The sequence below is a fragment of the Gopherus flavomarginatus genome, chromosome 1, assembly GCF_025201925.1.
Source record: "Gopherus flavomarginatus isolate rGopFla2 chromosome 1, rGopFla2.mat.asm, whole genome shotgun sequence".
In the NCBI taxonomy this organism is placed as follows: domain Eukaryota; kingdom Metazoa; phylum Chordata; order Testudines; family Testudinidae; genus Gopherus; species Gopherus flavomarginatus.
This window is the reverse complement of record NC_066617.1, coordinates 8709812-8724326: the sequence shown is the minus strand read 5'-3', so window position 1 is coordinate 8724326 and position 14515 is coordinate 8709812. Positions and strand designations below refer to the sequence as shown.

Genomic DNA, 14515 nt, shown 5'->3' with positions numbered 1-14515 from the left:
AGTTCCTGTGTGCCTGAAGCAACTGTATGAAAATTGGCATTGAGGGGCCTTTTTGGTGATGCTGAAGTGTGACCTTTGTGATTACGCAGTGTGGAATCAGGACAAATCTAGGAATCTGACTTCGGGGTGGGTTAGGGTTCTTTCCTCACGCCAGTTAGACTCACTTACTGATCCCAGACATGAAGAGCTGTGTAAGCTCGAAAGCTTGTCTCTCTCACCAACAGAAGCTGGTCCAATAAATGATATTACCTCACCCACCTTGCCTGAGCTCAGGCTGAGGTACTCCTGCTTGGTAGGCAGTATGCAGCCTAGGTCTAGCATGGCTGCAAGTTGTCACCATCTGATTGCTGTTGAGTGGCCTATGTGAAATTAGTTTGTGGATTTCTGTCCAATCCCTGTGGAAAACATCTACATCAGAAAAATCCCCTTTTTGGGAATCTCAGCAGTGAGGCCTAGAACTAAATGGGCCCTGGAAGACCGAGCTCCTCTTCAACATCAGGGGACAGTCCTTCCATTTGACGCACAGAGGTGCAACAGTTTGTTTGTGCTGCACTTGTTCTGTGATTGCAGAGAAGTGTCTTTTTCTTTCCTCTTTCTGTGGATGACATAGACTCCTGATTCAACCCTCAGAGAAATGGCTGTGGCGTGTGGAAATTTAACACCCACTTTCAGATTCGTTACTCCGGCAAGATGCATCCTCCATTGAAATGAACTTAGCAACAGTCCTGGGGCTCTGATAAGCCTTGTTACTGTTACACAGCATACTACAAGACATTTGCTGATACACAATGGTACATTAGGCAACATAATTGAAACTGAACTAGACTGGTCCAGGAAAAGAACAAAGAACATCATGTGATGCATTATCCTTCTTATTTTATTATTTTAAGAATAAATTAGTGATCCACTGTCTTATGGTCCTGTGAACCATTAGATGTGCAGCTGTCCAGTGCTGATCTTGCTCTTCTCTCTTACAGATCCCTGGGATCAAGTGAGATATTTGTTTCAGATCTCAGTGATCCTCCAATTTAGGTCAGTGTTCTAGAGGGCTAGATCCGCATGGTGTAAAGCAGCATAGCTTTGTTGATTTTTCTCAGCTGTATTGCCGTGTGGAAATCCAGAGAAATGTCCTCACAAGTTGAATCTTTGTGACTACTTTGCAACAAACAAGACCACAAATTCTGTAAAAAGTTATTGAATTTGCTTTTATTGGTCTTGTTGCAGAGTCATGTTAGAGTGTTCCTTTGGCAGAAAACACCCACTGTTGCTGGTCTTTGTTTTGGTGCTTGGACAATGTCTTGATGATCCTCAGACCACGTTTGGAACAGAGAAGACAACTGAAGTGAAGCCAGGACCATTTTTCTAAATTCTTTTTGATGATCAAGAACAATATTTTTGTAGGATTTTTGGTTTGTTTCTTTCAATTAAAGTGAAAGGCGTTTGCCTTGGTAACTTTTGTATAAAGCTTTTAAATGTAGTCTCCAAGTCTCAGCCAGGGCTAAGCTAGAAGGTTGACTTTGTGGCTATAGCACAGAGCTATACGTCAGGAAATCAAAGTTCTATTCTGCACTTGCTGTGTGATTTTAGGCCATTTCCTATACAGTTGGCCAGTGGGGAAATCCCAGCCTTCCTTCTTACTAGCTTGCTGAGGAAACTATGAGGCAACTTTTTCAACACTCAGAGGAAATCCCTTCTTTCTCACTAGTGTACCATATATGCTGTAAGAATTGAGTGGTATCGGGGATGCTGGCAAGCATAGCAATTATAAATGTATATTTACTCTGAGGCAGCACAGGCTCATTGGTTTAACTCAGAGCTGGGATCCAGAAACTCTTGTGCTCTTACATGTGCTCTGACACTTATGTGCTGTGTGGTCTTGGGCAAGTCACTTAACCGCTTTGTGCCACAGTTTCGCCATCTATCAACAGGGGTTGTGAAGAATAATTAGTATTTGCAGAGGTGCTACCTAAGTGATAAGTATTATTATTCTATATTATGCTTCCCACGGGCCACCGCACATACATTCACCTCTTGTCTGGCCCTGATATTCTGGACCGCTGGCTACAAGCTCCACACAGTGCTATTAACTGAAGTTTGAATTCACTCTGCTGCCTGTCAGCTACGAGCGTCTGACTCTCACTCTGAAAAACCAGCCCTTCAAGAGCTGCTGTGAAGCACAGTGTGGGAAATGACAAAAGGGACCTTGTCAGAATGGTAAATTTGCTCCTGAGGGAATTTCCCAAGAGGTTTTTTTTTTTTTTTCCTCTCCCCTCTGTAATTTTTCCCTTGGGGGGCTAGAGAGGGAAAAGGGGAGGGCGACACTCAAATGGCCCCTCTTGTTTGCACAGCTCCCTGGACACATTCTCCCAGTGAACTGATTCATATTCATCATTTGCTGAAGGAATAATGGAAGCTAATTTCTTGGCCATGAAAAGGGAGAGTAACAGTAAGTGAATGTAAAGCTGTTGCCAAGGGCACATAGGAGGCCTCATTCCATCACTGTTTTGTATTGATGTGGACACTTGGCTGGTTTTCAGCCCTGCTCTGGCATGGCCACAACGCCTTATCGTAGCAAAGGTGATCTTGGTTTATCACGTCTGCCCTTCATTGGCCCTTATTTTTGAACACACTTGTTTTCCTTTCACTGTGCAAGTATTAAAGTAAGAGCGAGGGAAGCCTCATGTCACCATCAAATCACATACTTCCAGTCTAAGTCAATGTGTGATTTAATTTTATTAACATCTCATCCCCTGAAAAACATAGACATTGCTTCTCCGGAAGAGGCGAGAGAACCCATTCTTTCTGCTGGATATTCATTTTAGGTGTGGGGCACTGTCTTCAGCTGTGTGCCCCTATGTGTGCAATGCTAAGAACATGCTATGCACGTTACAGAGTAGCCAATAAAATAGAACAGATCTAAAGCCAATCCTGGTATTAGAGAGAGAGTATTAGAGAAATAGAGATGACACGTCAGAGGGGAACAGAATGATACTTACATAAGCGATGTTTTTGTTAGATGACTTAATCACACCAGACCTGCATTCTTTGGCAAAAAGGAGATTAAGAGTAGACACTATTGACCCACACACAAATCCTTATGGGAAACAAGAAGATAAAAACACAGCAAGGCTATTGGAGCTAATGTCAAATACAAGAATAAAGAAGAATCTCCAGTGAAGGAACAGCTGGATACCGAAGAAATGCACTTGGATTTTCTTTACACATTGTGTAGCTGATATGTAATAATTCTCTTGCTCTCTCTCGTGTGTGTGTGTGTATGTGCACACGCACCCCTCAATACAGTGAGGAATTCACTATTGTTAACGTTCCACAAAACACTCCATTACAAACCTGTTGTTTTTCATGTTTCTAGCTTTCCTCAATATTCACCTTTTGGAGCTGGAATTTTTCATGTTAAGTATTTGCCACAAATTGTATTTTGTTGTTGTTGTAAACTTGAATAAAATCCTTTCCTTTTAAAAAAACAAAACAAAAAAAGCATTACATTCAAAAATTTTGCTAATGCAATATTAAGGCTGCTGAGTTGGGCACTCAGTAAAGGAAATTCGAGTTAATGCAAAATGTGCTATCTTAACTGTGACCCCTGGTGATGTATATGACAATACATTTCCCAAATTCATGCTCATCTGGTATCTCAGACATATGTTTATATATAAACTTCAGAAGGAAAATGTATTGTTTGAGAAACAGTATGTATTGGCGTATCTGAAGACACTATCATAATATACACGGAGGGTCAGAGTTAAGGTTGCATGTTCAGTCTTAACTTTAGCATTTCTTTCCTTTTAAGTGCTTAGCTGGGCAAACATAATATTCTATTAATGTAAAGGGGGAGGAATTATAGAGGACTGCATTTAATATGTATTGTGAAACTTACCCTAAGCAGCCACCCAAAAGACCAGCAAAAGTAAGTTGCTTCATACAGCTGGGTGTTAACTGAAGGTAAAAAAAACCCAAATCCCTCTGGGGATCCTTGGGGATACTTTGAAGTGGTCTTCTAAGACAGTATTGTTTGTTGAAGGTTATCTTCATTGCAGATTTCAGTGTGTGTGTGTGTGTGTGTGTGTGTAATGATGGAATTGTGAGCTTGGATTGCTGCTGCCAAATAGATACATTTGAGAAAGCAAGTGAACATATGTGCTGTACTTTAGCTATCAATTCCTACTAAACCGTTGTTCTCTTAGAATAAATGACTGTTTCCCATACGTGCCAATAGTAATTTAGCAGCATAATTTCATTGAAAGAGACACATTTGTTCCCACCCCATGTAAAAAATAACAAATATGCAGTAGTGTGGGATGTAAATTTTATGGACCTGAGTTTGGGATGGTTGTATGATTCATGTAATGGCTATGCAGGTCACCCCAAACAAGTGCCAATAAAACTTTGTTCTTTGCTTTTGTGTTGTAGAAAGTGTTTTGGGAAAGAGTTAAGAGTCCTTTCAGTACAAATTACGTTGTAATCACTGTTTTGGGTAATGGCAAGCTAGTGTTTCATAATTCAACTGTTCAAACTGCAATCTGTGAAGAACTGCATAGTTACATTGTGCTAACTCTGCTCCTTGTTTCCAGCTGCTAAACCAAGTTAAAAGAAGCTAAAAATAGGTTGTGTTTCCTCTTAATACTTTTTCATATAAAAAAAATTGTTGTAGTTTCCATAGGGATGTTATTCGGTTCATGGATCCTGTCAGAAGGGATCACTGCAGGGCTGGTGCTTGCATTTAGGCGGCCTAGGCAATCGCCTAGGGCGCCAGAATTATTGGTGGGCGGCATTTTGCCGGAGGGGGCGGCAGGCGGCTCTGGTGGAGCTGCCGCAGTGGTGCCTGCGGACGGTCGGCTGCTCGCGCGGCTCCAGTGGACCTCCCGCAGACACGACTGCGACAGCTCCAACGGAGCCGCGGGAGCAGCTGACCGTCCGCAGGCAGGACGGGACCATCACGCGGGGCGGAGAAATTGCCGTCTCAAACCCCTAGCGCCGGTCCTGGATCACTGTGATCATCTTGTCTGACCACCTGTACAGCACAGGCCATAGAACTTCCCCAAAATAATTCCTAGAGCAGATCTTTTAAAAAAACATCCAATCTTCATTTAAAATTTCTCAGTGATGGAGAATCTACCACGATCCTTCACAAATTGTTGGTTAATCTCTCTCACCATTTAATATTTGTCTAGCTTCAACTTCCTGCCACTGCAAGTGGGGCAAATGATGGTCCACATGGGAAAGGAGAAGGTGTCCATGAGACATACCCACTATTAAGATGTGGCACACTCCAGAAGACGTTGTAAGGACATCTGTACTAGCAACCAAGGCAGAGCTGAAATGAGATATTCCCTTGCTGTTTGACAAGTTGCTTAAGTGTACACTACAGAGTACAGTTAGGGTGCTAGCTTGGGACTCAGGAGATGTGGGTTCTCTTCCCGACTGTGCCTCAAGACACCCTGTGTTACTTTGTGCAAATCATTTAGTCTCTCTGTGCCTTGGTTCTCAATCTGCAAAGCAGCTATTCTCTGCCTCACAGGGATGTCGAGAGGATAAACGTATTCATGATTGGGAGGTACTCAGATGCTAGGGTAACGGAGGGAAGGGGAGCATAGAAATACCCAAGATGGAGACAATGATATAACATAATTTTTAACTGTCTGCCCTTATGATCAGTCTTGTTGGATCTCTTTCTCTGTCAGCCATGAAAGTGTGTTGGTTGGGGAGCACAGTTGGTGTGGTAAATGTAAGTAGCATTATGGCAACTTCCAGGAATCTATTAGCAATGCCCAGCCTTTCCATTGGAGGAGCCTGGGGGGGATTTAATCAATTCCAAACAGCCGTGAGCCTGATTAAAATCAGTCACATGCTGTAGAGAAAAAAGGAGCCAAATTCAACCCTCGTGTATTTCCGCTGAAGTCAAAGGTGTCCCCTTACCTCCAAATCTTCAGCATTAGCCCACAGATGCTACTTCCTCCCAGAACCATGCTGTCAGAGATAACAGCTCCACAGCACCACCTTGAGGTATGTAGCATGCACATATTTCTTCACATTCTCAAGCAAAATCCCTGAAAATGAAGGGGTTTAAAAAAAATTTTAATTAAATGTTTAAAATTTTAAACCCCATTCAGATTTATGTCATTTAATAAAACAAAAATAAATGCAGTGATACTCCCTTGGGGGAAGGATAGCTCAGTGGTTTGAGCATTGGCCTGCTAAACCCAGGGTTATGAGTTCAGTCCTTGAGGGGGCCCACTTAGAGATCTGAGGCAAAATCAGTACTTGGTCCTGCTAATGAAGGCAGGGGGCTGGACTCAATGGCCTTTTGGGGTCCCTTCCAGTTCTATGAGATAGGTATATCTCCATATATTATTATTATTTTTATTTATACTTAAACAAATCTAGTTTGAGGTACTGGCTGTGTGACTGCTTGCATGGTTTAAAAGACCACTGATGGAATTATTTTCCCACAGCTATTCATCTATTATTCTCAGTGGCATGAGTTCTCATTGTAAGATCTAGTGGCTGAAAGTTGAAGTTGGCAACATTCAAGGTGGATGTAAGATTACATTTTTAACAGTGATGGTAACTAATGATCGGAACAACTTACAAAGGCCTGTTGTAAATTCACCATCACCTGGAGTCTTTAACTCAAGGCTGGATGTCTCAATCAGATACAGTTTAGTTCATCCACAAGTTATTGAGTTTAGATGTAGAAAATAGTGGGTGAAAATCTCTGGTTTGTTATCCAGGGGGTCAGACTAGATGATCATAATGGTCCCTTCTGGTCTGTGTGTCTCAACCTGTGTAAGTGCTTAGTGTTGGTTTTACATGCAGGTAAATTTGGCAAGATTATTTTGGAATCTGGCGTTTAGCACTTTACCGGGCTAGTCCTCTCAAGCCCTATGGAGAAGAGCATGGCAGAGGGCTAAAACAGAGTGCAGGAGATGATTGTGACACAAACCCGAAGGACAGTGAAACCTGAAGAGCAATGAAAGTAATAGGTAGCAGGTTTAAAACAAACATAAGAAAGCACTTCTTCACACAATGCACAGTCAACCTGTGGAATTCATTGATAGGCTACAACCTGTGTATCTAAGGCAAAAAGCATAACTGGGTTCAAAAAAGAATTAGCTAAGTTCATGGAGGATAGATCTATCAATGGCTATTAGACAAAGATGGTCAGGGATGCAGCCCTGTTCTCTGGGTGGCCCTAAAACTCCAACTGCCAGGAGCTAGGGCTGGATGATGGGATGGATTACTCAATAATTGCCTTGCTCTGTTCATTCCCTCTGAAGCGTCTGGCACTGGCCACTGTCTGAAGACAGGATCCTGGGCTAGAGGGACCATTGGTCTGACCAAGTATGGCTATTCTTATTGTCTATGTTCATATGACCCCTGGAAGAAGTTCTTTGGAGCTTAGGTAGAAATCAATATGCTATGTAAACACATTTGTCTTGTCACTTTTCACCAAATACTACATCTGTGCTAGTAAAATAATGCAGAGCCTAATTTTCAAAGCTATTTATTGCCTCCTTGTTATTTTGAGCCATCAAGCTCCATGGTATGTTTCATTTGATGTATGTATGAAAAATGATTCAAAAGCTGAAGGGACTGACTTACAAGGGAAGATTAAATTAACTAAATATGTGTAACTTGTCTAAGTGCCAACTACAGGAAGACATGAAAACAGAGATACATGCATCTGAAAGGTGTATTTGCTAAGAGGGACTGGAGTTGTTTAGAGTGATGCTAGGAGAAGAAACTGTGAGTAATGGGATGAAGTAGAAAGAGTGCAATTCAGGCAGAATATCAAAGAAAACTCCATGAGAATGAGATGAATTGGGCAGTACAATTGTTTCTCCCAAAATGGATAGTGTCCACAAAGCTGGTAGAAGCTCCAGCGCATGAGACATTTAAAACTAGACTGGACACAGCTCTTAAGAACTGAGTGTAAGGAACCATCCTACATTGGTGGTTCTCAACCTTTTTGGGCTCAGAACCCATTTGTACATGTTTATGAGCTGTCACAACCCAGTAAAAAGTCTGGGGGTGGAGGCCCTGCAGTGGTTTCGGTTGGGTCATGGCCCCCTGGGGAGGGAGTTTGGGTCCTCCCTGGCACTCACCCCCCAGTGGTGGCTCCTGTAGCTCTTGTGCTGTGGGGCTGGCTGGGCTTGGCTCTCTGTCCTGGGCATTGAAACCTCTGGGACTGCAGCATCTCACAGGTCTGGCCCACCATCCTGACTGGTCCAAATTTGTATGAATGGAGTTGTGACATGGCTTATGGGGTTGAAGTGCCGCTTGCTCAGATTTGACCTATCCATATTCCTGTTGTCTTAACAGCTGAGCCAAACCTGAGTGGCGCTGGGACCCCAGAGCTTGCAGTGCCTGGAGCAGGGAGATGAGCCCAGCCAGCCCTGTGGGACAAGAGCCTCAGGAGCTGCTATGTAACCCTTTGAAACATTCTGGTGACTCAATTTTGGGTCCTGAACCATGAGTTGAGAAACCCGGTTCTAAATGACCGAACCGGTCCCTGCCCATCTCCACTCTTGTTGACTCTGTGATATATTAACATGCCTGGTTCATGTTTGCATTTCAGGGCTGCCTTCGGCAAAGAGTCAGAAGTTCTCATTGGGAATCTGGGAGATAAACTAATCCCGCAGCAGGAAATCCTGCGTGATGTCAGTGACCTGAAGGCCTTGGCCAATATGCATGAAAGCCTGGAATGGTTAGCTGGTCGCACAAAGGCAGCCTTCTCCAACCTTCCAACAGCCCAGAGTGAGTAGCTGTCGTGGGTCTCTTGATTGTATGGAAACATTGGTGTTGATGGTAAAACCTACCAATAACTGTACCATGAAACTGGAGAGGAAAACCTCTTACAGGCTAGATCCAAGGGGTTTTAAAATACACATGCAGACTTAGGTTCTGCTGGGTTACAACTCACACAGGGCCAGGCTGTTTTTAAGGAGCAGCCCTGCAGCATAGGTCATTTGGAGACGCATCTTTAGGGTGGTGGAACTGGAGGCAATTGCCTTAGGCAAACACAGTTCCTCTGAAGGCTCAAGGAAAAGTACAAGGCAAAGCAGCAGAGCACAGGATGTGCTTCCCGCTGCACGGTGCCAGCTCTGTGTGGGAGCAGTCCCACAACCTCACTCCTCACAATAGTGGGGCACCAGCACCATGGGGAGCACAAGCCATGGGCAGTCTTTGCATGCAGAACCAACAGGTGAAGATGGCATCTTGCCCCCATCCTTCTCCTATGCACGCTGGGCAGGATACAATGAGGTTACATAGGGTCAGACATTAGTACTGGGCCATCAAGACGCTTTTTATGTTTGAATAAAATAAAGCATAGCTAGATAGTTAGATATTTTAGAACAATTTTATATGTATCCAGTAGAGAAACAGAGAAACTTACTTATTTTCTGTACGATGCATGACATACAATATAATGGGAAGAGAATGCTGTCTTTTCACTTGCCCAAATGCCTTCATTACCTCTTGTTTCTTTTGGTTATTCCAAAGCATGAAATATGGGGGAAAGATTAAAACAAATGTATTAAAAGAACATATTTTTATGAAAGATCCACATTGGAAAGCAGTTCAAACTATTTCAGCTTCCCCAGCTTACAGTACAGGAGGCAGGGCAATTGCTCTGTATTGAGCTGAGGCTGAAAAGCCTGCTTAGGAGGAAAAATGATTGAGAGATACTCTTTTAACTAGAGACATCCTGGTTTATATATTGAAAAGGCTTATTACTGTGGCATTGTTACACTGGCAGATGATAAAGCTACTGAGCTGGAGGTGGCCCCCCCTCATACTGAGATGCATTGTGGTCCAGTGGATAGCGTGGAGGACTGGGAATCAAGAGATCTAGCTTCTATTTCTGGCAGCATAACCTCTGGCAAATCATTCTACTTCCCTGCACCTCCGTTCTCTGGGGATAATGATAGTACCCTCATCTGGGAGGTACTTGGAGATCTAGGAATGAAAAATGCTAGGCAAATGATTATGATGGCTCTGATTATTAGCATTATTATTGTTATTGTCTGCAGAGATTCTTGGCCAAAGCAATTGTGCAGCGGAAATACAAATTGATCTCAGCAATGGTTTCCTTCTTTCTGAATGAATGAATCAGCTATACTAAAAATACAGTCACTATTTAAAAAATGTGGTACGAATAATACCACACTTGCAACTTGGTCATATTTCTGTTGTTTGTACATCACTGAGCCCCCTGACACGACTGATGCTGACAGATCTGTGTCTGTAATGTTCACCGTTATGTAGAGGATGGCATCTTTGACCTAATAGTGTCCCCTCTGCCATTTCATAGTAGCAATAACATGCTCTGCATGGTACATCTCAGGGTGATTATTACACTTCTGGAAATTTAAAGTCATTGAGCTATCAGCCTCATAGTATAACGCTCTCCCAAGCATGCTATAATTACCTAGAAAAGTACTGACTCTCATGTCTTTTTCCTTACATGATTGAGGGACATTCAGCACATCTGTTAACTCAGTTGGCACCTTTCCTAACCATCTCATTTTAAATAAGCCTTTGAATAGCAGAAAGACTTTACAGCATCAGTCCTTTGTACTGTGGTCGCTTGTGGAAGGAGGGTTTATTTCTTAATAAATAACACTACAATGAATTAGCGAGTGCATATGTTTACCAGTATTAAAACTGGTCTTGTGTATGTCATAGAGCCTATGCTCCTAATGGCTAATGAAGATTCTCCTTTAACTGAAATGGCAGGGGTCTGTGTTCTTTTGGAGAGGAGGGTATCAGTTCAATCTTTACTTTTGCTCTGATGTTCCAAATGGCTGTAGAGTGCAACACAGTGACCACTACAAAGTGGCCACTTATTTGTTACAGGACTTTGCATTACTTTAGTTCCCTCTCATCTCAAGATCCGAATGTTCTTTACAGTCATTGTGCATCAACACCATTGCAAAGAAGACAACTTACAGCTTCCTCTAGGGTGGAGCAAAGCAGCTGTTTAACTGTAACGCTGCACCACAGTTCAGGAAAGGAAGAGAAGGAAATTGTAAGTAGACAGTGGAATTTCACAAGTGAAATGTAACCAGAAATGAAACCTGAAACAAGTTGCCTGATGTGGACACACTGCACTTTTGTAGCTCAGTCACACCGGTGCAAGTAGCAGTGGTGTAGTTGTCTGGGTTGAGATTGTCAAAACACTGAAGGGAGATGGATAACCAGTTCTCATTCATTTTAATGGCTTTGGGTATCCAAATACTTAACTGTCATTGAAAACATCTCAGCTTTAGTTTTAGGGAAAGTGCCAGGGGATCTTTAACCACCCCAAACAGTCAGGACCTAATTTCACATCTCATCTAAAAGTCTCAGCTTAGGCTCTGCAAGCATTTGACCACAGCCTCATTCTACTTATCTAGTTGATATCTGTTGGGATCACTAAGGTGGTGTGATCAGTGAACATTTAAAGGATCAATGCCAAAATCCTTAGGCCCCAACTATGATTGATTTTAAAATTGTTTTAATCTGTCCTCCAGGTGCTAAATACCTGGGTTAAAAAAATCTATCATGCTATTACAAAGAAAACGTGTACAAGACTAATATTTTTGCATGTCCCACAAAAAATTATAGCAAAAGTTAACTTCTAGCCATTATTCCCAGAGCTGTATTCATTCTTTGGGCCTTTTAAGGAGCTATATGCTGTGAGTCGAAGTTGTTAAAATGAAAACATCATAGTTACTTTCAGTACCAGTTGAAATGCAGATTTGATTTTTTTAATCAATGTTTCCCAAACATAAAAGGATACAATCATGACATTCCCACTTCAGAGAGGATGCTTCACACCTTGGTGAATAAACATAAATGTACAAAATATAATATTTTACTTGGCAGTGTCCTCCTTACAGTTAAAATAAAATCTTGCTTTGTAGTAAATGTATATTAATGCACTAAACCATCTGAACCCAAATGCAAGGAGTATATGAAACAAAAGAAAGCAGTGTTACTAACCGATGGAGTCTATTGACCTAATGGTCAGAAGTGAAACCTGGTGGGATGAGACTCATAAATGGAATGTCAACATAGCCAAGTGCAATCTATACAGGAGAAATAAAAAGTGAAGAAAAGGAGCAGAGGTGACGACATGTGTCAAAAGTATTTACAAATCTGCCAAGCTACAATGAAGAGTGTGGTGGTGAAATTCTTTTGGGGAAGGATACAAAAAATAAAGAGCAAAGGAGAAATGAGACAAGGCATCTGCCTACATTCCATCAGCACAGGAGAACAAACAAACAAAAGCGACTAAATAAATAAATCCTGGGCTGACTTTGAAAGTGCTTGAAACAACTGGATACTGAACTCCTGAGGGATTATGACTACCCAGATCTGGCTGTTTTAGTGATTCACACAACGCCAGTGCCATAAAACTTACCTGTGCCACAATTTATTCTGTTCTAGATAACTCATCCCCATAGCACCTAAATACTGCTATCCACCATGCACAAAGGAGAATGGGGCAATAAATAATCTGTGCGTAGAGCCCTCTTCATCATTTCTGTGCCGAGTTTATAGAACGCTGGTTACCCCTCTCTCTTAGCAGGCTGACTTTGAGCTATAGGGCAGCGTGATAGTCATTGTCATCTTCTGTTTCTGACAGCTCCATCTTCAGCCTTATTTTGTACTTTGGAATAGGTGCTCTATTAAAGAGCCTCTGTCACTTGAGCTACAGCAGTAATTCCACTAGGCGGTAGCAATTGTAGGCCCTTATCCTCTCTGGACTAGCCTTCAGATTGGGGCCAAACATGCTTGGCCTGAGTGTTACCTGTAAAAAGCATGATGAAAAAATGGAAGCTTGGCCGCAGTGGGACATGGGACGGGGAACTGACTCTCCAGCTTTGGACCAGGAAATTCCCACTTGGGGACGGATCTTCCAAAAGGGCCGAAGTGACTTAGAAGCACAAACCCTGTTGAAAATCAATGGGACATGTTCTCGGTCACACGGGTGCTTTTGAAAATGCCACCCTTGCGAGCATTTTCCTCCTCTGTATAGCGGGGTCACCAGCATGTAGCCCCCTCTTAGCATTGCTGTGAGGATTATTTGCTTAATGTTTGTAAGTTTCCTATGTGGAGAAGACTGCTGTTGCAGTGTGTTGCTCTATGCAGGACCCGAAAGGTCAGAGGAGCCTGTTTATGCTCCTGTCTGCGACATGGACACAGATAGCATCTGCTGCCCCTTCCAAGTCCTTTTTGGCTGACCTAAGGCAGTGTGACAAAGTTCCTCCTCTACCTTGGTAGGTCCTGCGCTTATTGGCAGATTTGCTCACCTCAGTGATCATCCCCACAGTCTGGATCAACTCCTCCTGTGTCTGATCAGAGTTGGGAGGTTTGGGGGAAACCCGGGCCTGCCCTCTACTCCGGGTTCCAGCCCAGAGCCCTGTGGATTGCAGCTGTCTATAGTGCTGCCTGTAACAGCTGCATGACAGCTACACCCCCCTGGGCTACTTCCCCATGGCCTCCTCCAAAAACCTTCTTTATCCTCACCACAGGACCTTCCTCTTGGTGTCTGATAACGCTTGTCCTCCATAGTCCTCCAGCTGCACACCCTCTCACTCTCAGCTCCTTGTGTCTCTTGCTCCCAGCTCCTCACACCACACTTCCTCTGCTCTGGCTCCCCCTCAAATGACTGGAGAGAGCTCCTTTTTAAACCCAGGTGCCCTGATTAGCCTGCCGTGATTGGCTGCAGGTGATCTCATCAACCTGTCTGCCTTAATTGGTTCTAGCAAGTTCCTGATTACTCCAGTGCAGCCCCTGCTCTAGTCACTCAGGGAACAGAAAACTACTCATCCAGTGACCAGTATATTTTCCCTCTACCAGACTCCTGTACCACACTGGCCTGGGTCTGTCACAGCGGCTATAGGCTGTTCAGTCCCAGCTCATTCTTCTTCCTCTCTTAAGGACAGAAAATCCTCCATTCACAGGTTTGTGCAGGAGCATGGTTCAGCAGCCCTGGGGCTCATTTCTGGCTTATGTCGCATGTTCCTCAAAGCTGCAGGATTTCAGCCAGCCACCTGCAGCAGTAGGATGGGATCCCTCCGCCGTCACCCATGTATTCTGGGGGTTTGTTTTTTTAATCTCCTTCATCTGAAGCATCAGAGATGGTCATGGCTAGACACAGGATGTTGCACAGGGAGGACCAGGGCTCGGAGGAGGCAGCGAGCATTCTCTCTCTCAGATGCTTGGCTGGCTGGCTCTTGCTCGCATACTCAGGGTCTAACCATATGTGTGGTTGGGAAGGAATTTTCCCCAAAATCACATTAGCAGTGAGTTGCGGGGGGAGGGTGGGGGGGGTGGGTTCACCTTCCTTTCCAGAATGTGGGTGTGGATCACTTACCAGGATTATCTAAGTATATCTCACTTAAACATTTCCCTGCCATTGCCAGGGTGTCAGGCATTGGTGCATCTCAGTGCCTCCTATTTCCTGCCTGTGTCACATAATAGTCTAATCTCCTGTGGGCTG

At 43.4% G+C, this 14515-nt stretch overlaps 1 protein-coding gene across 2 annotated transcripts in view; it reads left to right on the top strand.

Annotated features, from left to right (window-relative positions):
- The window catches only part of EXOC4 (exocyst complex component 4), a 619611-nt gene that overhangs the window by 535945 nt on the left and 69151 nt on the right, over positions 1-14515 (top strand). For both annotated transcript variants that reach the window (XM_050936809.1, XM_050936810.1), the window contains exon 14: positions 8600-8778. In XM_050936809.1, coding sequence (XP_050792766.1) covers positions 8600-8778 — 179 coding nt within the window. The remainder of the gene's footprint in view (positions 1-8599; positions 8779-14515) is intronic.